This window comes from Scyliorhinus canicula, chromosome 5, assembly GCF_902713615.1.
Source record: "Scyliorhinus canicula chromosome 5, sScyCan1.1, whole genome shotgun sequence".
Taxonomy (NCBI): Eukaryota; Metazoa; Chordata; class Chondrichthyes; order Carcharhiniformes; family Scyliorhinidae; genus Scyliorhinus; species Scyliorhinus canicula.
In genome coordinates this window covers 60,497,475-60,522,294 of record NC_052150.1, presented here as the reverse complement: position 1 = coordinate 60,522,294, position 24,820 = coordinate 60,497,475, and the positions used below count along the sequence as shown (strand labels likewise).

General features: G+C 48.2%; 1 protein-coding gene and 1 long non-coding RNA gene across 2 annotated transcripts in view; both read right to left on the bottom strand.

The window, feature by feature from the left end:
- Nucleotides 1-20,959, bottom strand: part of LOC119966013 (E3 ubiquitin-protein ligase MARCHF11-like) — a 92,852-nt gene extending 71,893 nt beyond the window's left edge. Inside the window, exon 1 of the mRNA XM_038797151.1 lies at nt 19,820-20,959. Coding sequence (XP_038653079.1) covers nt 19,820-20,209 — 390 coding nt within the window. The 5' untranslated portion in view covers nt 20,210-20,959. The remainder of the gene's footprint in view (nt 1-19,819) is intronic.
- Nucleotides 20,960-23,773: 2,814 nt separating this feature from the next.
- The window catches only part of LOC119966015, a 183,987-nt gene continuing 182,940 nt past the window's right edge, over nt 23,774-24,820 (bottom strand). The window contains exon 3 of the long non-coding RNA XR_005460658.1: nt 23,774-24,389. This is a non-coding gene — a long non-coding RNA (uncharacterized LOC119966015). The remainder of the gene's footprint in view (nt 24,390-24,820) is intronic.

Below are 24,820 nucleotides of genomic sequence, written 5' to 3'. Positions count from 1 at the left end.
CACAGAACTTATGTGAGACAAGTGCTGCTTTTTAACATTAGACAAGCATGGAGTCAAATTACTTCCTGTCCACTGGTTTATTGGTTACCTGCCTGTGTAAATCTTGGGTGGGGGACGGGCCAGGAAATTGCCATTATTAACACCATTTTTAGAAGTATACTTTTTTCTAAAGCAGATGGTACACAGGTGATGTCAAATATATTGCTACGATTTGAGAATTTTATCTATGAGGAAAGACTGGACAAGTTGAAGTTTCTTTCTCTGGGTCACAGTCTGAGGAGTCAGGGTAAACCATTTTGGACAGAGATGAGACATTTCATTCACCCAAAGAGTGGTGAGCCTCTGGAATTCATTACCACAGTAAGTAGTTGATACTAAAACATTGAATATATTCAAGAGCCGGCTGCATAGAACAGTACAGCACAGAACAGGCCGTTCGGCCCTCGATGTTGTGCCGAGCTTTGTCCGAAACCAAGATCAAGCTATCCCACTCACTGTCATTGTGGTGTGCTCCATGTGCCTATCCAATAACCGCTTGAAAGTTCCTAGTGTCTGACTCCACTATCACAGCAGGCAGTCCATTCCACACCCTAACTACTCTCTGAGTAAAGAACCTACCGTGGACATCCCTCCGATACCTCCCACCCTGAATATAGTGCTAGATATAGCACTTGGGGAGAATGAGATCAAAGGCTATGGGGAGAAAGCGGGATTAGGCTATTGAGTTGGATGATCAGCTATGATCAAGATAAATGGTGGAGCAGGCTTGAAGGGCCAAAGGGCCTCCTCCTGCTCCTATCTTCTATGTATCTCTGAACAGGGGAGACTGTACACAGATTTAATCAAGGTGTAAACATTTTTGAGGAGCCGAGATATAGTGAATAGAAAAGATCTAGTTCCTTTGGCTGAGAGGTCAATAATCAGGAGGCATGATTTTAAAATAACTAGTGGAAGGTCGAGACAGGAGTTCAGAGAACTTTTTTTTTTCACCCAGTAGGGGTGCCTCAAAGGGAGGTAGAGGCAAAAAACATTCATCATGCATAAAAATACTTGGATATGCACTTCATTGCAGGCCAAGAATTGAAGAGTGAGGTGAGATATTTAACCCTCTTTTGCCTGCACAATCATCATGGGGAACAACCACCTTCTGTGCAATGAATTATTGCTGTTTCCATGGATGCACTTTGTAATAAAAAATGGAAAAATGTGGCATTTGGGCTGTGAGTGTTGTCCTTGGAGGACTTAGGTTTTTGTTTGGGGAACCAATGTTGGGCGAAGGGAGCAGGTGACCAACTTGTGCAAGTGTCTTTAGAGGAATGGAACGTTACCAATCAGTGCCTTGAAGCTCATTGACCTGCCATTCAATTAAAAATCATATCAAATCTTTGACCATGTTGCGGGGGAGAAAGAAAGGATGGGTGGCCACTATTTTTGTCTGCGGTTGTGTGTGGAATGGACCCCAGCGGGGATATTGGAAAAGGGCGTGTGTTGGGACTTGTGGGGGCCGTGGCTGTTTAAAGAAAGGCGAGAGTTGGCAACGCGAGCGGGAGGCATGCGCTGGTGCTCACGGTGGCTGTTATTTTTAAAAATAACGGCAGTTAAGAGCAGTCAGTTGGAGAAAGGCAGCCGGAGAGGAAGGCAGCCCACGACTGGAGCAGAAGAAAAAGCAAACAGCATGCGGAGGCTGGGCAAATGGCTCCGCAAAGCGAATAAAGTGCCAGCGGCTATAAAGAACAAGGTCATAAAGAAATAAATAAAGAGCAGGAGGAAGGAAGACGAAAGAAAAACCAAGCAGCCCAGAAAATATATCGGAAGACACAAGACTAAAAGAGAATAATGATTGACAAAGAAGACCTGAAGGTCTTACTACTGGCCCAATAAATCGAAATAAAAAGATCTGTTATATCCTTTTTTAAAAAAGTTTTAATCTTTTAAATTTGAAAATAAACTTTGGCCGCGATTCTCCGCTCTCACGCCGGTTCGGAGAATAGCGGGCCACGCCGATTTTCACGGCAACGCTGGTCCGACGCCCTCCCGCTATTCTCCGAACCCCGCACAAACTACACGTCGGCATTCCCGGCAAAGGCCTCGACAGATCCCCCGACACGACCAGACTCCCGACTTTTTGGCCCCCCGCTATTCTCCGGCCCGGATGGGCCGAAGTCCCGATGTCATCACACAATGTTTTCACGCCGGCCAACACACCTGCTTTTCAAGTTCGTCAACCAGTCGTGCTGGCTGACGAGAGCTTCGAGTAGGTGAACGCATCGCTCAGCGCACTGCTGGAGTCTGGCCACAACGGGGAAGGCATCCCCGAGAACGGGAGGGGGGTCCAGAGCAGGGGGAGGGGGGTGTGGGAGACTGAGGGGGGGAGTGGGAGACTAAGGGGGGTGAGTGGGGAGACTGAGGGGTGGAGTGGGAGACTGAGGGGGGAGTGTGGGAGACGGAGGGGGGAAGTGGGGGAGACTGAAGGGGGGAGTGGGAGAGACTGAGGGGGGGAGTGGGGGAGACTGAGGGGGGGAGTGGGAGACTGAGGGGGAGTGTGGGAGATGGAGGGGGGGAGGGGGGGAGACTGAGGGGGGAGTGGGGGAGACTGAGGGGGGAGTGGGGGAGACTGAAGGGGGAGTGGGAGACTGAGGGGGGAGTGGAGTGGGGGGGGGGGTAGGGAGAGAGTGAGCGAGTGACTCGTCCAACCGCGGTTACAAAATGTCTGCTACCATGCCATGGTGTGCCGGTCACGAGGACACGGCCGCTGGTTGCCCTGTGGCCGTAGGCCACAGGCCACTGACGCACCGGTGAGGAGGACATAGTTTACTGCCCGTTGGATGCAGAAAGTGACCAGGGGTTAGGCTGCCCGCGTGTCAGCAGCGCGACCAGGCCACCGGGACACACAGGTATCCCGTGGCAGGCGGCTGCCGAGGTGTCGACTAACCTCCGTCTAACATGTCCCGTTTCTCTGCCCCTCTCCACCCTTCTGTAGGTTAGCACAATGTCTGCGAACAGAACGGCGATGTTCAGCGGAGTGGTTGGCGCCGCTGCACTGCATTTGGAGATAGAGCAGCGTCCACAGCCACAACCCACAGAGGATGCAGGGCCAGCTGCAGCAGCAGAGGGAAGGGCCGAGGAGTTGCCAGTCGTCGAGCAGCATGGGGAGGAGGAGGAGGGGGAGGAGGAGAGAGTGAGGGTGCAGCCACGGCGCCAGAGGCGACGACCAAGGCCGAGGGTGTACCGTGCCCGGATCTCTTTCCTAACAATGACGGACATCACCTGCAGGAGGAGACTCCGGCTGAGTAGGGGGACGGTGACACATATCTGTCACCTTGTGGCGCACCTCGCCCCACGTGGAACGGGGGGGGGACTCGCGATCCCGGTTGCCATCAAGGTGACGGTCGCTCTTAACTTCTATGCGACCGGCTCCTTCCAGTCTCCGAGCGGGGACCTCTCCGGGCTCTCCCAGTCATCGGTGCACAGATGCATCCGGGATGTGACCGACGCCCTCTACACCATCGCCGATCGCTACGTCACCTTTCCCGAGGACCGAGCAAGTCAAGATTCACGAGCTCGTGGATTTCCCAGCATGGCCGGGATACCGATGGTGCAGGGTGCAATCGATTGTGTTCACGTCCCCATGCGCCCGCCTGCAGGGGACAGGGAGGTCTTCACAAACAGGAGGGGGTCATACTCCATGAATATCCAGGTGGTATGCGACCCCCACATGAGGTTCATGAACGTCTGTGCAAGGTTCCCAGGGAGTGTGCATGACTCCTACATACTGGCGCAGTCATACATCCCTGCGATGATTGAGGGACGTCCCCCCCGGCTGAGGGGCTGATTGTTGGGCGACAGGGGTTATCCGCTGAGGTCTTGGCTGATGACGCCTATACGGAGGCCTCAGACCAATGCGGAAACCCGATACAATGAGGCCCATGCAGCAACTAGGGGTGTGGTGGAGCGCTGCCTTGGGCTCCTGAAGATGATATTCAGGTGCCTGGACCGCTCCGGAGGGGCCCTGCAGTACCACCCTGACAAGGTCGCTCGCATTGTTGTGGTCTGCTATGCGCTGCACAACATCGAGATGCAGAGGGGAGATGCCCTGCTGCAGGAGGCGGAGGGAGAAGCCAGTGGCAGTGGTGCCAGCACAGAGGAGGAGGAGGAGGAGGAGAGGGAGGAGGAGGAGGAGGAGAGGGAGGAGGAGGAGGCTGGCGGAGTGGCGGGCGCAGCGCGCAGACACGACCCAGGTGCTGGTGATGCGCAGGAGGCGGCACAACGGACCCGGTGAGGACGGCGGCACGCAATGCCTTGGTGGCAGCACGGTTCACGCGTCGCATGCGACGTCCCCGCTGAACACCAAACCACCACCTGCATCGCCATTCGCGCAGAGGGTCAACACACAACTGCCACCACCCCCACCCCCTCTCCGTGTACACTGCTCCACTTCAACATCACCCTTACCACTGCGGCACAACGGTATGGCACAACATTGATGGCTGTGTCAGCGGGTGTGATCAGTGCCATGTGGAATGATGACAGCCCACTCTGCGATGAGCTGTGAGCTCAGAATCGTTAGAGGGAGTCTGACCCATGGCAATAGCTGAACCATCCACCTTGGTGGCCACTGAGTTCGTCACGGACACTCCATCACGTGCCCGCGTGGGCTAGCTGTGGGGGGGGGGGGGGGGGAACTACACACCCAGCACCATAGTTTCACCGCTCGGCAACCCCAGCGACACTTGGTCACCATCACGATTCCTGTGGCTGTGGAACAATCACACGGTATTACAAGTAAGGTGGAACAGTGCGTTTAATGTTAACAATCATTTACAGATGCCCTAGCCCCTACAACTAAACTGTGCCCTTCACCCATGCCAACTTACTCGGTGTCTCTCTTTGTTGCCTTACGGGCCCTACCACTACGTCTAAGTGATTCCCCAGATGATACAGCAGGAGTGGAGGAGGATTGCTGCGAATCGCCCCCTTCGACTTGTTTCTCCTTCGGCAAGAGTTTCCTGGGGCGACCCGGCCTTGATGGGCCAGGCTGCTCTGCGGGCGTCTCGGGTGACCTTGTGCCACCCTGCTCTGCCCGCTGCCCACCCGATGCACCAGGGATGGGACGGAGGGAGGCCAGGCATTCCGGGACGTCCCGTGATGGAGTTAATGGGACGGGCCCCAAAACCTCCTCCCCCCTCGGGGAGCCCGGTGGCCCCCGGGCCTCACTGTGGGTCAGAGGTGCGAGCGGGGAGGTGCCCCGTCGCGCCACCGACACCTGGCGCTGCCAGTCCTGGAGGCCTGTAACGGTCTCCACCAGGATCCGAAGGTTTGCAGAGACGGAGTCCAGGGAGTTAGACATTCCTGCCAGGGAATGTGCGATCTCAACCTGTGAGTGCACGACGCCATCCAGCACGTGTGTCAGGCGGTTGATGCTCTCCGCGACTGACTGCTGGGACTGTGCCATCGACTGCTGTGACTGTGCCATGGCGTGCTGCGACTGGGTCATGACCTGCTGAGACTCGGCCAAGGCCCGCAGCGCGCCGGCAATGTCGTGTTGGCTCTGGCGCATTGCTGCCTGTGAGAGGGCAACCCTCTCCAGGGCCGAGGATGATGCGTGCACATTAAGCCCAATGCCTTGCATAACCTGACCCATTGCCTCCACCGCGGATGCCACCCGTGCGGTGTCGGCCTGGGTTGCTGCCATGAGCGGCACCACTCCCTGCTCCTGGATGCGGTTCGACTCCTCTAACTGCGTCTGCAGATGCTGGAAGACAGCCCTCATCCCGTCATTGTGTCCCTGGGTTTCTTGATGCAATGGCTGTGCGGGTGGGTTAAGAAACTCCAGGAACTCGGAAAACGTCTGGGAGCCAGCTGGATGCTGGGCCTGGCCTGCCCTCCGCTTGTCCGGGCCCTCAGCTGCTCCGAGCTCCACCTGCTGTACCTGCTCAGCTGTGATGTGCGACCCAGACGCCTCATCACTAAATAGCCCAACCGGGGTGAATGTCTCTAGGATGGTGGATGGTGTGGGAGATAGCTGTGCCGCAAACTCGAGGTCGTCTTGGGAGCACGCCTCCTCTATGTCATCGGCCCATTGAGAGGCCGCAGGGCGTTTGCGGGCCATTTGTCTCTCTCCCTCTATCGCCGCCCTCTGGGCGTCCTGCTCCACAGATTCGGTGGGGGAGGATGGGACTCCCCGCTGATCGGGCACCCTCTGTCGTGCGGCCCTCGGTGCGGTGGGGGCATATGCCTGTCTCCGCCTGGAGGCAGACAGCCCTGGTCGTACGGCATCACGTCCTAGGGAAGAGAATGAAACGGGTTATTTAGAGACGCTCGGCCGGGCGCTGGACGGTCCCAGTGGGCAGAGTGTGAAGGGACAGAGGATGGGGGAGGTGTCCCAGTGGGCAGGGTGTGAAGGGACAGAGGATGGGGGAGGTGTCCCAGTGGGCAGGGTGTGAAGGGACATAGAATGGGGGGGGTGTCCCAGTGGGCAGAGTGTGAAGGGACAGAGGATGGGGGAGGGGGGGGTTGTTTGTCATGCAGGGTTGTCTCACTTGGTGCAGCTACGGCAACGTCGCATTGCGCGACCTCCCGGGTGGCAGATCCCCCAACAAGGTCCAGTGCCCTCTGCTCGAACGTGGTGAGGGGGTGTAGAATGGGCGTACCCCCTCCAGTCTTGTTCCGCTCACGTTTGCTGTGAGCGGTCTTGTCCTGTTGGGGGAGGGGGGCATAGGTAGATCATTACAATACGGCAGGTATCAGCAGGCCGTTCAGATACTGGCACAGGTTGGGGGTCAAGTTGTAACAAGACCACTGCATCTCTCCAGGGGGGCCAGAGTGCTGGGTCTGTGACTACTTAGTGAACCACCCTCCACTCGCTCTGCCCCAATCCCCCTCCACCCCCCGTGCCAGGGGGGAGGTGGGTGATTAAGTAAAGGGGGGGTGGAGGAATGGTTGTGACCCGGGGGCACCCTCTTGGCACTTACCCTGGCAGCCCTGGTGAGGTCGTGCAGCTTTTTGCGGCACTGCTCCCCAGAGCGAGGGGTCTGCCCCACAGCACTCACGGCAGCAGCCTCCTCTCGCCAGGCCTGGCGCACCACGCTTGCAGAGTGGCGATGCCCTCTTCTCGGGCGGATAATGCCCCTCCTCTGCTCAACTTCATCGAGCAGCGTCTCAACGTCAGCCTCTGTGAGCCTCGGGGCTGCCCTCCGTGGCTCCGAACCTCTGGCCTCCCGTTGCTGTGCTCGCCCGTGCCTTTTTACGACGTCGGGTGGCATCACATGGGCGTGTTCGTGGCATCGCGGCGTTCCGACGTCATCTGGAACGTAATTGCCGCGGCCCTGTTCCTAGCCCATTTCCCGGGCGTGAATACCTCGGGAACGGGGCCGTGTCGGGCCGTCGGCAAAGTCGGCCGTGAATAACCTGAAAGAATTGCTATTAATTCCAATTGTAAAGTTTACTTATTCTACTTAAAAAGCCTGACCCGTGTGTAGAGCTATTAAGTGATAGGTAAATGAAATCTTCTAGGAAGATTGGGGACAGCACAATCCACGGTAGCATTGTGGACAGCACAAATGCTTCACAGCTCCAGGGTCCCAGGTTCGATTCCGGCTTGGGTCACTGTCTGTGCGGAGTCTGCACATCCTCCCCGTGTGTGCGTGGGTTTCCTCCGGGTGCTCCGGTTTCCTCCCACAGTCCAAAGATGTGCAGGTTAGGTGGATTGGACATGATAAATTGCCCTTAGTGTCCAAATTGCCCTTAGTGTTAGGTGGGGTTACTGGGTTATGGGGATGGGGTGGAGGTATGGGTTTGGGTAGGGTGCTCTTTCCAAGAGCCGGTGCAGACTCGATGGGCCGAATGGCCTCCTTCTGCACTGTAAATTCTATGAAAGATATGGGTTATACAGGTGATTAACATGAAAAATTAGTTTGATCCAAATAGCACCCACATAAGTCTGTCTAGGAGTCAGGGACAAGGGAGTCCCTGTTCACCACATAGAATTTCTCGACCCTTTTTGGTGCAGGGGGAGATTTCTTTGTGATTTTGCGATCTCTGTGGTTTAGGGGAGATTTTTTGGTGATATAAGAACATAAGAACTAGGAGCATCTGGCCCCTCGAGCCTGCTCCGCCATTCAATGAGATCATGAGTCTTTGTAATTTAGGGGGAGAATTCTTGGTGGTATTAACTTCAACTTTGGCTGCAGAGAACAGGAAACATTTTCGACAAAACAAGTGACTTGAGAGCTGCACTTAGGGCACCCAAATTCTCTGATGCAACAGGAGAAGGTTGAAGTTGCCCACACATTCTCTGTCCTCTTGAGGATCAAGTCCTCAAAATAATGGGCTGCAGGCAAGTCATGCCTGTGGCAAGTAGAAATGCTGGTAGAGATATTTGGAAGGCAGTCACTCATCTCTGCCTCCCTACCTTTGACATGAAAAGCTATCGCTAGACCCTCAATTTTATTTCATGTGTGGAAAATGTTGAGGCCCCAGTGACACTTCAGGAACAGTGTGCAGCCTTCTTCATGATCCACCGTCACTTTACCTGCCCCGAGCAAGTACCAGTGAGTGACTGGCACTGCATATACTTTCTAACGTAGGCAAGAGGACTGGTTTGACATGGTAACTCATCAAGCATAACCGTGGAGGAGCTACAACAGGAGGATACAATGGCACACAAGCTCAGATGCTGACTTCAAGGGCCCAGACCCCTAAAGAAAGTTGATGGAAAAACACTAGGAGATGTTAAATGTACTGTCTTATCTGGCAGCGAGCTTATGCACAATTGCTAAGAGCATGAAGGAATCCAGCTTCAACTTATGATGGGTCTTTCGGCAAGGCATGGAGTCCACGCTGTCAGCCAATCAATGATGAGATTAATAGGTGTGGCCCAGTCTTCTTGTAACAGCTCGGACAGATTCCATGGCAGCTCATGCTATTCTCACCAACTACCTGCAAGACAGGGTCAAAGGCCACCTAATATCAGACATCCGGCAGCCACTCTACACCTGCTTCCTGGCTGATCCATAACATCAGCTGAGCAGTGCACTTTGCACATATTCTGCCCCCTGCCTGCCTTGAAATTTGCTTGTAGTTGAAATACAAATTCTCGGTGTCTCTTGTCTTTTTTCATACTTAAAGCGTTTCACCACTGATACCATATTGTATATCTTTTTAATATTATTCACATCCTTCCTAAAATGAGAGGTTTCAAGTTGAACAGAATATTCTTACAATGATCTCATCAAAGATTCTATTGGTTTATCAATACCTTTAAGCTTTTATAATCTTGGGTGTCTATTTATAAAACTTTGCATCTCATAAGTTTTACCATTTAAGGTACATGCACTGTCTGATGCATGGTGAAGGAGGGAGGTCTTCAGATTTTTGGGGCACTGGAATTAGTTCTGGGGCAGGATTAAAAGGATTGAGTTGCACCTCAGCAGAAATTGAACCAATGTCCTTGCACTGAGGTTCACTTGTGTAGTTGAGAGATTTTAAACAAAACATAGAATAGAAAAGGGGGATAAGGTGTGTAAAGGATTGAGGGAAGGAAGTGGTATATTAGACAGGCGCATGCTAAAAAGAATATGAGGAAACAAGGACAATTTTAGAATTCGTGCACAGAAACAACAAAGTGTGGTGAAAATTAAATGACAAGCACAATTCGTCATGCAGGAAAAGATGTGAAGGCAATAATGGAAACCTGGCTAAAAATTGATGAGGACTGGGCAGCACGGTAGCATTGTGGTTAGCACAATTGAGTCACAGCTCCAGGGTCCCAGGTTCGATTCCCGGCTTGGGTCATTGTCTGTGCGGAGTCTGCACATTCTCCCCGTGTGTGCGTGAGTTTCCTCTGGGTGCTCCGGTTTCCTCCCACAGTCCAAAGATGTGCAGGTTAGGTGGATTGGCCATGCTAAATTCCAAATAGTGAGAGATAGAGGAGAAAAAAAGGGAAATACCAGAAGTGCAAGAACTATGGAGTGGTGATACCTGAGGACTTTAATTACCTAAATATTGATTTGCATAATGTTAGAGTAAATGATAAGGTAATGAAGGAGGTATTTCTGAAATACATCCTGGAGAACTTCCTTGACCAGAATGTTCTCAATCCAATTAGGAAGGAGAAGTTGCTGGATCTGATGCTGGGGAAAGCGTAGGGCCAAGTGGAATAAATGTCTGTGTGGAAATACTTGAGTAAGAGTGATTATCATATCATCAGGTTTGGATGAGTAATGGAGAACAGCAAGGAACAATATAACTCAGAACTTCTAAACTAAAAGAGGGCTAACTTCAATAGGATAAGAAGGGATCGAGTCAGAGTAAAATGGAACTGACAGGAAAAATGGTAACAGAAGATATTTCATATACAAGGTTAGGTACATTTCAGTGGAGGCAACAAGTAGGGGAACAAAAACCAGGGCTCTTTGGATGTAGAAAAAGAGTGCGTGTGATACACAACAGGTGAATATTTCAAGTGAGATCCAGACAAAACACAGAAGTTACGTAGGGAAGGGAAGAGGAAAATAAGACTGGCAAACAGAGAATATGAGAATAGAATTGTAGTAAACATAATAGGGAGCCCAAAAGTTATTTTACGGATCATGCAAATACTATGCAGGTACTAAGATGGTAGTGGGGCCTATATGGGACAAAGAAAGTGATATACACACAGACAAGGCTATAATATCTAATTAGTACTTTGTATCTGTGTATACTAAGGAATAAAATACTGGAAAACTATTTGCAGAAGCAACATCACAGAGATACTAGATGGGTGAAAACTGATGGGGGATGTACTGGAAAGACTCTCTATGCTTATGGGTGGATAAGTCATCTGATCCAGATGACCTTGCATCCCAGGTTGCCGAAGGACGTTGCAGTGGAGATACTGGAAATGCTTGATGTTCCAATCTTTCCCAGATGTGGAAGTGTCAGAGAATTGGAGAGTGGTAAATGTGGCACCCTTATTCAAGAAAGGCTAGAAGATAGAAATTATAGACCAATCAGTTTACCAACTGGAGTGGATAAGGTTTTAGAAATAATAATCAGGGAAAATAATAAACAGGCAATTGGAAATATTTTAGGTCTGTGCTTACTAATCTAATTGAAATTGTTGAGCAAAGAAATTGATGAAGGTAATGTTCTGAATTACAAAGGATTATCCAGGATATACGAAACATAGCAATGAATTACAAAGGATATAAAGATAACAAGCCATTCATTCCGATCAGCCCATACCATTGTTTATGCTCCACACATGCCTCTCATCATTCCTCATCTAAACTTGGTAGCCAACTAATTCATTCTCTTTCATATGCTTGTCCAGCTTCCCCTTAAACACATCTACACTATTATTTTCAACCACTACCTGGAGAAGCGTGCTCGACAGAAAAGCGTGCTGTTTGGGTAAAGAAGTTTTTTCTGAATTCCCTTTGGATTTCTTGGTGATTATCCTACATTAATGTCCAATAGTTATGTTCTTCTCTCTGCATTTATGTTCTCACATTTTCTCAAATTTTAAAGAATTCTATTAGGTCAGCGCTTAGCATTATTTTTTTCAAGACAAAGAGAACCAGCCTGTCAATTCTTTTCTGATATATATATCCGCACATTTCTGATATCATCCTTCTAAATCTTTTTGGCACTCTCTCCACTCTAAATGCTTTTCACAATATAACTTCCAGAACTCCACGCATTGCACTTGGTTTGTGTTTTTGATGGTCTTATTAAGCCATGGCTCAACTTTTACGGATGGGTGTATTTGTATTCTAAGATCCCTTTATTCCTCAAGGGAGATTTTGATCTTTCAAGAAATGTAATATTTCACATATATCTGTGTTGACCTTCATTTGCCAATGGATGCAGTCTATGTGGATCTTAAGAAAATGTTTCATCATGTAACACAAAATGTTGGTTAACAAATTTCAGATTATGGGATGGGGGGGTCAGTATCAACTTAGTTAAACAAGAGGACAGAACACAGAGAGTCATGGAAACTGGTTGGGTGCGATTCAGCGACGGTGTTGCGCCTGGTGCAGATCTGGGCGCATTCGCACAAGAGCCCCAAATTGGACTCCGCACTGGGCCGATCACGCATCACCCAAGTCGGGCTCCGCCCGCCACTAGCTGGCCGAGATCCAGATCTGCATAATTAAATGAACCATTAGGTCCCGGGAGTCAACAGCCGCACCTGCAAGACCTCGCAACTGTATACCAGGCGTGAAGGCACCTTGGGGGAGGGGGGGTCTTGCATGTCATTTGAGACCCTGAGTGGTCAGGGACAAGGGATGTCTAGAGACCGGGGTAGCCTTTCAAAATGGTGCCCCGATCTGCACGGAGCCAGTGCAGGATGCTGCCTATGTGTGGCCTCAGCGGGGGAGAAAGTCCCTAAGGCCCAAAAAGCAGTGACATGCAGATTTAATCTTGCCGCTGCAGCTGCCGAGAAACACCCTGCCATACAAGCCCAAAAGCGGACTTAAACTTTTTCCGCTTAATTGCACCCAATTGATTTTCAGACTGCAAGATGCTGTCTGGTGGTGTTCCCCAAGTGCCAGTGCTAGGATCTCTGCATTTTTAATATACTGTAAATGACTTGGTTACTGGAGTACAGAAAAATATTCCAAACATATTATTTGAATTTAAATTCTACCAGCTGCCATGGTGGAATCTGAACCCTTATCCCCAGATCAATGGCCTGAGCTTCTCAATTACTAGTTCAGTAACATTATCACAATGCTAATATCTCCCCCCCCCCCCCCCCCCCCCCCCCCACACACAAAAAAAAAGACCTATTAATATTAATAGATGTCTTTTGTGCAGCACCTATCTAAAATGTATGGATACATTTATTGAAATTTCTTTATCAATGGACTCTATGTGTCAAAGGGTTGTTAGGTCTACACAAATATGTCCCAGCTTTAATTCACCTGTGTATTTCTCAATATTAAAATTATCCCATGAAATGGCCTTTGGAAGCTTACTCACAACAAAAGGTAGGCTGACAAATCTAAAAATATCTGAGAATCTATTATTTCCTCCCTGACTTCACGCAACATTTGGGGATGTATGCAATGAGGATCCAGTGCCTTTTACAATAAATCATTTTTTGAGTGTTACTTTCATATCTACAGCTATCTTATCTAATAGTTACACCTCCTCATCTTGAACTTCTTCCTTCACAATATCATCCATCGATAACTTAGTGAAGTGTTTGTGCTTTCATCATTTTTTATTCTCTACAGGAAGATTTCCTTTAATATTGCTGAAAATATTGACATACTGCTGAAGCTGTTCGGCTTGCATATCATCAGGACAAATGCAAGAAATTTCAAACAATCACTACAATTTATACTACAGGGGAAAAGGAGCGCTGATTGGTTGGCAAGCCAACACTGGACTTTTGAGTAATTTTATAAAAGCACGGGGCTTGAATATCTTCCCTTTATTTGCAGAGAACAGGTCCTACCACATGAATCTAGCAAGCATAAGTGAGCCACGTTACAAGCTCAAGTGATTATCTTAAACTAATTATTAATGTAGTTATCGGCACACTCAGAATTGTTCAGCCCCTGCTGTCCAATTGCAGAATTACATCTAATAGTAGACATTTTGTTTGGGGTTTTGCAAGTACAAGCTGGTTGAGTTTGGTTATACTCTGCTTATTCTGAACAGCTGGAGGAATATATTACTTAATTCAATCAACTAATCATTGGGATCCATGGTCCTGGAATCGCACTGACAAACTCACAAATGGGCAAAAGCTCACTACTTTCAGCCTGAAAAATGCCACAAGTTTTCCTCAAATTACTTGGGAAAGGCAAAGTATCTAAACAATTTGAACAAAAGCTATTTTGCATTGTTACTGTGCAGTGGCTACAAAAGTGCTATTTTCCACCATTATGATGCTGCCAACAGTCCAAAAAGAAATTCTGCTGACCACATTAATTTCAGTGTTCAGTGCGATACCAGGCATATAGGTTGTACATCCGAAAGAATTGAACAATGAAATGAAATGAAACTCGCTTATTGTCACAAGTAGGCTTCAAATGAAGTTACTGTGAAAAGCCTCTAGTCGCCACATTCCGGCGCCTGTTCGGGGAGGCTGCTACGGGAATTGAACCGTGCTGCTGGCCTGCTTTCAAAGCCAGTGATTTAGCCCTGTGCTGAGGTGTTTGTCATAGGCTGAGTATATGCCATACTCAAACAACCCATGCTTGTAAAATCCAAAACAAAATGCCTACTGTTAGATGTGATTCTGTGAGTGAGGAGCACATGTTGAATGTGCTACCAACCAATTTAAGATAATCAGTCAAGTTTGTAACATGTCTTGCTAACATATATTCATATTCAAGGACCATTCTTTGCAAACATAAGGAATATGTTCAAGGCTTGTGACGTTTTTGAATTACTTAAATGCACGGGGAATCTATAGGGTGCAATCTAATGGCCATGTCGTGCCCAGCTCAGTGACATGAGTGCGGCATAGTGGAGCAGTGGTTAGCACTGCTGCCTCACAGCGCCGAGGACCTGGGTTCGATCCCGGCCATGGGTCACTGTCCGTGTTGCATTTGCACATTCTCCCCATGTCTGCGTGGGTCTCACCCGCACAACCCAAAGATATGCAATGTTGGAAAAATTTTTAAAAGAACAAAACCTCCATGACACGATGAGGCCGTTAAATCTTGCAAGACACTTCTCGCAAGGTATGTGACACTTGGAATACCTCGCGAGATTCAATGAAATCTCGTCAAATGTCTCAATCTGGATTTCGCCCTCGCCTAATGGCTCACTATGCCTATGCCAGATCCTCCAGAGCCCCGGAAACTAACGGCCTCATCTGAGCGACCTCACCATGGCACTGCTTAACACTGGTCCACTTAAACATGATGTGGAGATGCCGGCGTTGGACTGGGGTGAGCACAGTAAGAAGTCTTACAACACCAGGTTAAAGTCCAACAGGTTTGTTTCAAACACGAGCTTTCGGAGCACGGCTCCTTCTTCAGGTGAATGGAAAGGCTTGTTCCAGAAATGTTTATATAGACACAGTCAGAGATGCCCCGGAATGCGAGCACCTGCAGGCAATCAAATCATCAAAGATGCAGAGAGAGAGGTAACTCCAGGTTAAAGAGGTGTGAATTGTCCCAAGCCAGTTCAGTCGGTAGGCCTCTGCAAGTCCAGGCTTGTTGGTGGGGGCCGAAACACATTAAAGAAGCCATCCCCTATGGACAAGCCCTCCGTATACACAGGATCTGCTCAGACAAGGAGGAGCGCAACAGACACCTACAGATGCTGAAAGATGCCCTCGTACGAACGGGATATGGCGCTCGACTCATTGATCGACAGTTCCACCGCGCCACAGCAAAAAACCGCACCGACCTCCTCAGAAGACAAACACGGGACACCACTGACAGAGTACCCTTCGTCGTCCAGTACTTTCCTGGGGCGGAGAAACTACGACATCTTCTTCGCAGCCTCCAACACATCATCAGCGAGGATGGACATCTTGCCAAGGTCATCCCCACTACTGGCCTTCAAACAACCGCGCAACCTCAAACAAACCATTGTTTGCAGCAAATTACCCAGCCTTCAGAACAGCAACCACAACACCACAAAACCCTGCCAGGGTAATCTCTGCAAGACATGCCAGATCATCAACATGGACACCACCATTACACGTGGAAACACCACCCACCAGGTACGCGGCGCATACTCGTGCGACTCGACCAATGTAGTCTACCTCATACGCTGCAGGAAAGGATGTCCCGAAGCGTGGTACATTGGCGAGACCATGCAGACACTGCGACAACGAATAAACGGGCATCGTGCGACTATCAACAGGCAGGACTGTTCCCTTCCAGTTGGGGAACACTTCAGCAGTCAAGGACATTCAGCCTCTGATCTCCGGGTCAGCATTCTACAAGGAGGCCTTCAGGAGACGCGACAACGCAAAATTGCTGAGCAAAAACTTATAGCTAAGTTCCGCACGCATGAATGCGGACTCAACCGGGATCTGGGATTCATGTTGCATTACATTCGGCCCCCACCAACAAGCCTGGACTTGCAGAGGCCTACCGACTGAACTGGCTTGGGACAATTCACACCTCTTTAACCTGGAGTTACCTCTCTCTCTGCATCTTTGATGATTTGATTGCCTGCAGGTGCTCGCATTCCGGGGCATCTCTGACTGTGTCTATATAAACATTTCTGGAACAAGCCTTTCCATTCACCTGAAGAAGGAGCCGTGCTCCGAAAGCTCGTGTTTGAAACAAACCTGTTGGACTTTAACCTGGTGTTGTAAGACTTCTTACTGCACTTAAACATGAACCAGGATTAATGGCACCTGGGGACGTCTTCCAGGCCATTGGAGGCCCCCGGATGGTCGGGCTCTGGCAGAGTGGTACCCTGGCACTCCCATTGGCATCCGGGCACCTTGGCACTGCCAGTGTGCCAGGCTGGAAGTGCAAAGATGCCCAGGTGTCAGGTTGCCCTTGCCAGGGATCGGGCCGATAGGTGCTTTGCCTTTAAGAGGTGGAGTGAAAGAGCATTCGAGTACATCCTAGGAGGTAAATTGGAGCAGTAGGGTGGTCCGGAGGCCACAGTGATGGAGCAGAGGGGGGTCAAAATCCACGAGTCATCTTAGCTAAGTGCGTCCTCAGCGGCGTGCTCCTGACGAAGGCCAAGAAAACCCAGCAGAGTCCCGTTAAATGGCGGGATCGTTCCCGAGAAACACCCTGCTATGCATGCCCAAAGTGGGACTCTTTTTGTGTGTTAAATCATGCCAAAGTTTCCCATTCTTTCTCAGTGACAACACTCAGCCAATCCAAATCAAACCAATCACCACCTCTTTTGTCCTGTAGTATAAATTGTTGTGATTATTTGAAATTCAGCATTCTTGTCTTTGACCTGACATGTGCAAGATGACAAACTTCATTAACATGTCTTTCTTTTCAGCAATATTCAAATTCTGGACTACCGAGTAAAGGTTACCTTTATTACCCTGAATGGTCCTACTCTTTCTTCCACTATTATATTACCTTTTATGGCATTTCTAAAATCCTTTAGTCTTTATGTCATCCAGTAGTTTTTTTGTCCATATGTTCAATAATTTTATTCTTGCATACTTCCCCTCTATTTTTCCTTTGTTGGTTAATTCTTAAGCATTATTTATTCTGTATTTGTCATATTCCTCCTTTTAAAGTTTCAGTTTAATTCTAAATATTATTAGTCAGCCAAAGAATTCCAGATTTTGCTGCACCAATTTTACTTCTCATAAAAATGTGTCTCGTTTGTGCCCTTACTCAGAACTTCCCACTGTTTGTGTTCAATTTTTCACGCCTTTTCATTTACACTAGTTTCTTTTCAATTTCAGTGAAATTATTTCCCAGTACTTTTTTTACTTTTATATTTGACTGTTCCCTCCCAATGTTTATAATGAAAAATGATACCAAAGCTGTCTCTGAGATAGCCCACTATGCTAGCTACATTCCCCATTGTATTACTTAGAAGAATGTGCAGAACTGCCACTCTGTTGGATTAAAACGTGCTGATTTAAAATTAGAACATTAAACAAACCCTGTCCCTTATTGTCAATTTTGTAACTCTTATTTTATCCTATAATCAGTTAAAGTCACTCATCATCATAGCTTTGCTATTCTTGTTTTTTCTCTCTCTTTATGGAATTAATCGTATTGTTAATTCATTGACTATATAATTAAATGATGTCACGCTGATATCAAATAATTGTTGGTATATTCAGAGTAAAAGACTGAAATTACTCACTCCCAAAGTGCAAATGTTAAGTCATTCTCAGAAATTAAGTTACCCTAAACATCCACCAGGTCACTGGTGAAATGTTAGTTTCCTGGTTGATTTGAACAAGTGCAAAATGAACACAAAACTGAAAATATTTAATTATTTTGCATTTTATTTGCAAAACCCGATGATGTGACTTGAGGAGCTGCTTTCCCATTGGATTAAATGATAATGCTCCATTATTGTAATAATATGCATATTTTCCAAATGAACCCAGTGTATGGGAACCAGGAAGAATGGTTTTGTGAAGGAGAGGTCATGTCTCACTAACTTGATTGAATTTTTCAAGGAAGTGGCGAAGCTGATAGATGAAGGTAAGGCAGTGGATGTTGTCCACGTGGGCTTCAGTAAGGCCTTTGACAAGGTCCCTCATGGCAGGCTAGTACAGAAGGCGAAGTCACACGGGATCAGAGGTGAGCTGACAATATGGATTCAGAACTGGCTTGTTCATAGAATGATACCTCTTCATTCACCCGAGGAAGGAGCAGTGATCCGAAAGCTAGTGTTTGAAACAAACATATTGGACTTTAACCTGGTGTTGTAAGACTTCTTACGTTGTTCATAGAAGACAGAGGGTAGCAGTGGAAGGGTGCTTTTCTGAATGGTAGTGGTGTTCCGCACATATCAGTACTGGACCTTTGCTGTTTGTAATATATATATAAATGATTTGTAGGAAAATGTAACTGGTCTGATTAGTAAATTTGCAGATGACACAAAGGTTGGTGGAATTGCGAAAAGTGACGAGGCTTGTCAGAGGATACAGCACGATGATATAGATTGGTTGTGGACTTGGGCGGAGAGATGGCAGATGGAGTTTAATCCGAACAAATGTGAGGTAATGCATTTTGGAAGGTCTAATACAGGTGGGAAATATACAGTAAATGGCAGAACCTTTAAGAGTATTGACAGGTAGAGGGACCTGCATGTACAGGTCCACAGGTCACTGAAAGTGGCAACGCAGGTGGAGAAGGTAGTCATGAAGGCAAACAACATGCTTGCTTTCATCGGTCAGGGCATTGAGTATGAAAATTGGCAAGTCATGCTGCAGCTGTATAGAACCTTAGTTAGCCCGCATTGGAATATCGTGTTCAATTCTGGCCACCACACTACCAGAAGGATGTGAAGATTTTGAGAAGGTTTAACAGATTTTGCCTGGTAATGGAGGGCATTAGCTATGAGGAGGGGTTGGAATAACTTGGTTTGTTCTCACTGGAATGATGGAGGTTGACCTGATAAAGTCTACAAAATCATAAGGACAGAGTGGATAGTCAGAAGCTTTTTCCCAAGCAGAGGAGTCAATTACTGGGGGGCACAGGTTTAAGGTGCGAGGCAAGTTTTTTTTACACAGAGGGTAGTGGGTCCTGGAACTCACTGCCAGAGTAAGTGGTGGAATACGTTTAAGTACGTAAGAATACGATAGTACGTTTAAGGGGCGTCTTGACAAATACATGAATAGGATGGGAATAGAGGAATATGAACCTCATAAGTGTACAAGGTTTTAGGTTAATCGGGCAACACGGTCATCACAGGTCTGGAGGGCCGAAGGGCCTGTGCTGTACTTTTTTTGTTCTTTCTATTATTTGAGATACCTGAAACATGAAGAGCGGAATTTTGAAAATGGCATTAAGATCCACAATAGGTGTATTTATTTTCTGCTGGAATGCGCTAATTTGTTCAGTGTGCCGATGCCTTCCATCCTTTCATGAAGAGAAACGGAGGTGTGAAGTGGATGATGTGCACAGGACTTGGCTGGTGCAGAAGACAAGTTCGAGAAGCAGTTCTGAACAGGGAGAGAACATTAAGGTGGCGCTGGCCAGCGTGCTGAAACTTAAACCCCGCCAAGAATGTCTCCATCCAGGCTGTGGTATAATGTGCATCCAGTGAGACAGCAAATAATTAAATACCAAAGTTGTGATAGTTGCACGTTTCTTTTTAGGATATAAGAGGAGACACGGCAGTGTGGCTATATGTAGTGAGTTGAGTGTTGGAGGAGCAGTTAGTGTTGTGTGTGTGTTCTTACCTGTTCTGAGCCCTGGAAGCAGATTCTGCAGGTGGGGGTGATGCCGCCATTGTGGAAGCTGCTGCTGCCGCTGCTGCTGACAGACTCGCCGTCGTTGGAGCAGGACAGCGGCCCGCTCTGGTAACCTTCCTGCTCGGGGGGCCGCCTCTCGAGCTTGCCCGGGGGGCCCGGGCCACCGCCGCCGCCTCTCCGGCCCGAGATCAGCCTGTCTCTCTCGCCGGCCTCCGCCTCCTCTTCCTCCCGGGGCCTTCTGTCAGCGGGCGCCAGCGGTCCTCCGCCCAGAGCGCCCCCGTCTGGGATCCCGCCGCCACTGCCTGCCGGGGCTCCGCCACCGCCGCCGCCGCTCTCCCTCAGCGCGTCCTGGCGCGGCAGCAGCTGCCGCTCGCTCATCGCGCCGGGCTGAGGAGGAGGGCGGGGGGAGCAGGAGGAATGGGTGAGGGAGGGAAAGCGGTTAAAACGCAGTGAGAACGCGGCAGAGCATTTAAATCATCATAGCGCACGCGGGGGGGGGGGGGGGGGGTGAAGAGAGCCCCCCTCCCTCAGGGCAGCGGCAGCTGGAAGGTAGGTTGGGAGGGATGCGCCTCTCCAGCACACTCACCCTCACTCACTCACTCACTCAGAGAGCAGGAGCCGTTTGACAGGACAGTTCGGTTCACCGGGAAACACCCGATTCAGATCATCACAGCTCTGGAAGGCGGAATCGGAGACTCGCCGCCGCCCCGCGACCTCGAACCCGGCACCACAAATAATCAGAAAACTGCCCCAGGCCGCCCGGCGACCATTGTTCCCTCACAGAGCAGCGGGACTGCGGGCTGCAGAGCGGGAGGCACCTTTACAACTGGCACATCCCTCCACACACACACACACACAATAGCAGCAGCAGCGCTCCCTCCTCTCACTGAGCGAGGGGATGGCGGGCATTTATTCATTTCTCTCCTCTCTGTCTTGCTCCTTCACCCTCCGGTCCCCCACTGCCAGCCGCACAGTGCAGACAGCATCATTACACTGGCATCAGAAAAGATTAGGATACCAGCGGGGTTAATGCTAGAACATGTTGATCCTTCTTACTCCTGCATAATTACAGGGATTATTCTTCTCTTTATGAATGGGATGGTCATTAATCCTAGGGGAATGGGACGTGTTTTCCATTTCACTCCCAGATGTTCATGTGGCGGACGGAGTGTTCGCCGCTCCCCTGCTCCAACATTGTGTCCCAGTCCCAAACCTCACTATATTCCGTCCACCGCGTGAGTTTTCCATCACTTTTAAAGCTTTGATGAGTAACTTTGCCAGCAGCACAAAATTTGAACGGACCCAGTTTCCAGAAAATAAAGTAGTGTCTTGCCCGCTGCAACACCAGAAAGGGATATCCTGTGCAAAATTATAATTAAGGAATTTAAAGGATTTTTTTTTACCACAGTAACTGGCATTTACATTTAACAGTAAAAAAAACCCGGAAGCATACTTCAATACCAAAGGCGATGTTAGGAAGGATGGCTTTAAAGGTTAGTCAAAGATTTGGGTTTAAGAAGAATCGGAGAGGAGAGGACAGGTGTAGAGAGGCTGAAGAATTAAATTTTAGAGCTGAGAGCCTAAATGGTTAAATGAATGGATTGCGGAAAGTGCAAGAAGCCAGAGTCTGAATTCTCTTATTAGGGCTGGAGGAGATTACAGAGATAGGTAGGAGGGAGCCATTTCAATATGAGGCTGATAATTTTAAATTGAAGATGCTGAGGAGGTCTCACAATGCCAAGTCTGCTGGATATTTGCAGCATTTTCTGTTTTCATTTCAGGTTTCCAGCATCTGCAGTATTTTATTTTTATTTCAGCAACAATGATGAACTTTTCGTTTTTAAAAAAGTGTTTTTATAGGCGTTTCATTATTTACATTCGTGTAGGGATGTGCTTGTAATGCTAAAAGCAATCTTCACATGAATCAGCTGTGCCTGATGTCAGTGAATGGGTGGAGTTTGAGGAATTCAGCCTGTGTAATGTATAATTCATAATGACTTTGATTTGGCAGTCCAATGAAAATGCTGATAATTAATTCCATTATTTTGTATGGAACAAAAATTAAATTAATGTCTGTTGCTTTTGAAGGGAGCTGTCAGTCAGCCCACACCCTCCAGGATGTTAAATGCTCAGGGTGCACCAGAGAGGACGTGAGGGATACTGATAGGTTCAATTCAGGGTGGGGTCAGGCTGTCAATCTCTGGAAGAGCGGTTGCTCACAGACCTCACTTTCCCTTCATTTTGGGGTGCCCGTGCATTATGGGGGCCGGAAGGCTGATATGCAGTCATCACTTCCCATGCCATCCATGTTTCGCTTGTGTCCAAATCACGATTGAGGGAGTGCCCTTCCTGAGTGTGAACTGGAAAGTTGGTGAGAAGCAGTGAATACAGAAGATCATCTCTGGGGTGACTGTGCGGTACCTTGTGGGGGTTCCATGAGAGACCCAGCAGTAAGGGCACAGTGGGGGAATCAGGAATGGGTTGAATTCCTGTCTCATGAGGCCTGAAGACCCTATCACTGGGGGAAGAAGATTGCAGTGTGAGTTGAACCCCACACTCAAGCAGCAGTGTGAGGATAAAGGAGAAAATCTGCCTGGAAATTCAAATCTATTTGTCAGGGAGATTTAAGTGCCAGGACAGTGAGTTGCCTGATCCACTCCCTCACTCTTTCTTTACTGGTCAACTGTGCCAATTAAATCAGGAGAGCAAAACATGAGTGCCAAGTTCTTAACCCTTTGGAAACATTCATAGAATCAGAGAATCTCTACAGTGCAGAAGGAGGCTATTCGGGCCATCGCATCTGCACCCTCTGAAAGAGCACTCTGCACTGACCCACTCCCCCATTCTATCACCAAAACCCTGGACATTAAGGGCAATTTTAGCATGGCCAATCCACCTAATCTTTGGACTGTGAGAGGGGACTGGAGCACCCGGAGGAAACCCATGCAGACATGGGGAGAATGTGCACTGTAGCACAGTGGTTAGCACTGCTGCCTCACTGTGCCAGGGACCTGGGTTCAATTCTGGCCTTGGGTAACAGTGTGGAGTGAGTCACCCAAGGCCAGAATTGAACCCGGGTCCCTGGCACAGTGAGGCAGCACTGCTTACCACTGTGCTACGTTGCCACCCCAAAGATTAACCCCAAGAATTGAACTCCAAAGCTCATGCAAGCATCAATGGGATACAGATAACACTGATATGTATCCCTACACAAGCTGATAGAGTATTGATTTAGGGGCTGGTTTAGCACAGTGGGCTAAATAGCTGGCTTGTCATGCTGCAGCTGTGTGGAGTGAGTCACCCAAGGCCAGAATTGAACCCGGATCCCTGGCACAGTGAGGCAGCACTGCTTACCACTGTGCTACGTTGCCACCCCAAAAATTAACCCCAAGAATTGAACTCCAAAGCTCATGCAAGCATCAATGCGATACATATAACACTGATATGTATCCCTACACAAGCTGATAGAGTATTGATTTAGGGGCTGGTTTAGCACAGTGGGCTAAATAGCTGGCTTGTAATGCAAAACAATGCCAGCAGCGTGGGTTCAATTCCCGTTCCGGCCTCCCCAATCAGGTGCTGGAATGTGGCGACTAGGGCCTTTTCACAGTAACGTCATTGAAGCCGACTTGTGACACAAGCGATTATTATAATTATTCAGTTTTATTAATGTCGGTACTAGATGTAGCTGAGAGGTAAAATTATTAAAAGTGTCTTGACTGTGGAAATCCAGTTATTGTTTCACATAATGAATTAACCATTGTATTGCAGTGTATTCAGCACTAAGAATGTATTGTTCTCGGTCTAATTAGCTAATCAGTTACAGCAAGGTCTTCGCCGAGCTGTGTAACATGGCAAGTGTGGGAAACATATCCAGTAATTTTCCTAAGTCTGTGCACACAGACACTGAGCTAGTTTTGATAGACACCAGTCAATCTTAAGTAATGTCCAATGTTTGATTAATATTTATTTTTTGTTTCTATTATAACACTTTCAGCTTGTTTCTGCATTTAGTATATTAGACACAGTGAAATTTTACTGCTTTTCGTTTGCCGGATTTCTGAAATAATTGTTCTTCACCAATCACTTATTAATACACTGGCGTCAGATATATTTAGCTTGAGTTGGTGATTTTTGGCATGTTTTACTCTTGCATACTCAGCATTATACTTTAAAGCTCTTCAAATTGTCATTGACATGTTGTTGAACAACTGCCAACAATCTATTTGTTTTATTTACTTTCAACATTTTTTATAAGTTCTGTGCTTGACACTTTGTCTTAAATATTTCTGGATCCTAGATCATATTAAAACTCCATTGAAGGGGATTCACAGGATTTGAAGTTCATCTTCACAATTCAAATAAATGTGTTCTACTCCATCACTCTTCATTTGCATTCAGGACTTTTGGACATCATCAATAAATCTATAGAATTCTTGGCATGGAGGGTGGTTTGGGATAAATGGAGTCTCTCCTTTCCAATGCTTCCCTTTCAATGAAATTATTCGACTTTCTGATTAAACGTACTGCTTGCGAATTCAGCTCAATCTTGGTATAACTAAATGAAGGAGACGAAATTTTCCCAATTAAATAATCTAGGTAAATCATATGTGCCTCCTTTTCGGAGCTAAACTGGAGTAAAAGCAATTTGTAGGAATATTGTGCGGGATTCTCTGTTTATAAGATTCTGTGTTGACGCCAACACAGAATCTGTAGATTTTTACGACAGAAAAACTGCCGCTGCACCTGGACCAATTCCGCTACTTATAAGGGGCTAGCACTGGTGCCGTGTGGAACACAATCGATTCCAATGGAAAATGGTGTTGGATTCACCGGGTCCGTGATTGACACTCGGGAGGCTGATAAGCTTCAGCCACATATGTAGCTTACACTCCCCACACACACTCATCCCAATCAACAAGATGGGACTAGTTGTGCTGGAGTATGCCCATACAGCTGATGGGTCGGCTGGGGCCAGGGGGCACCTAC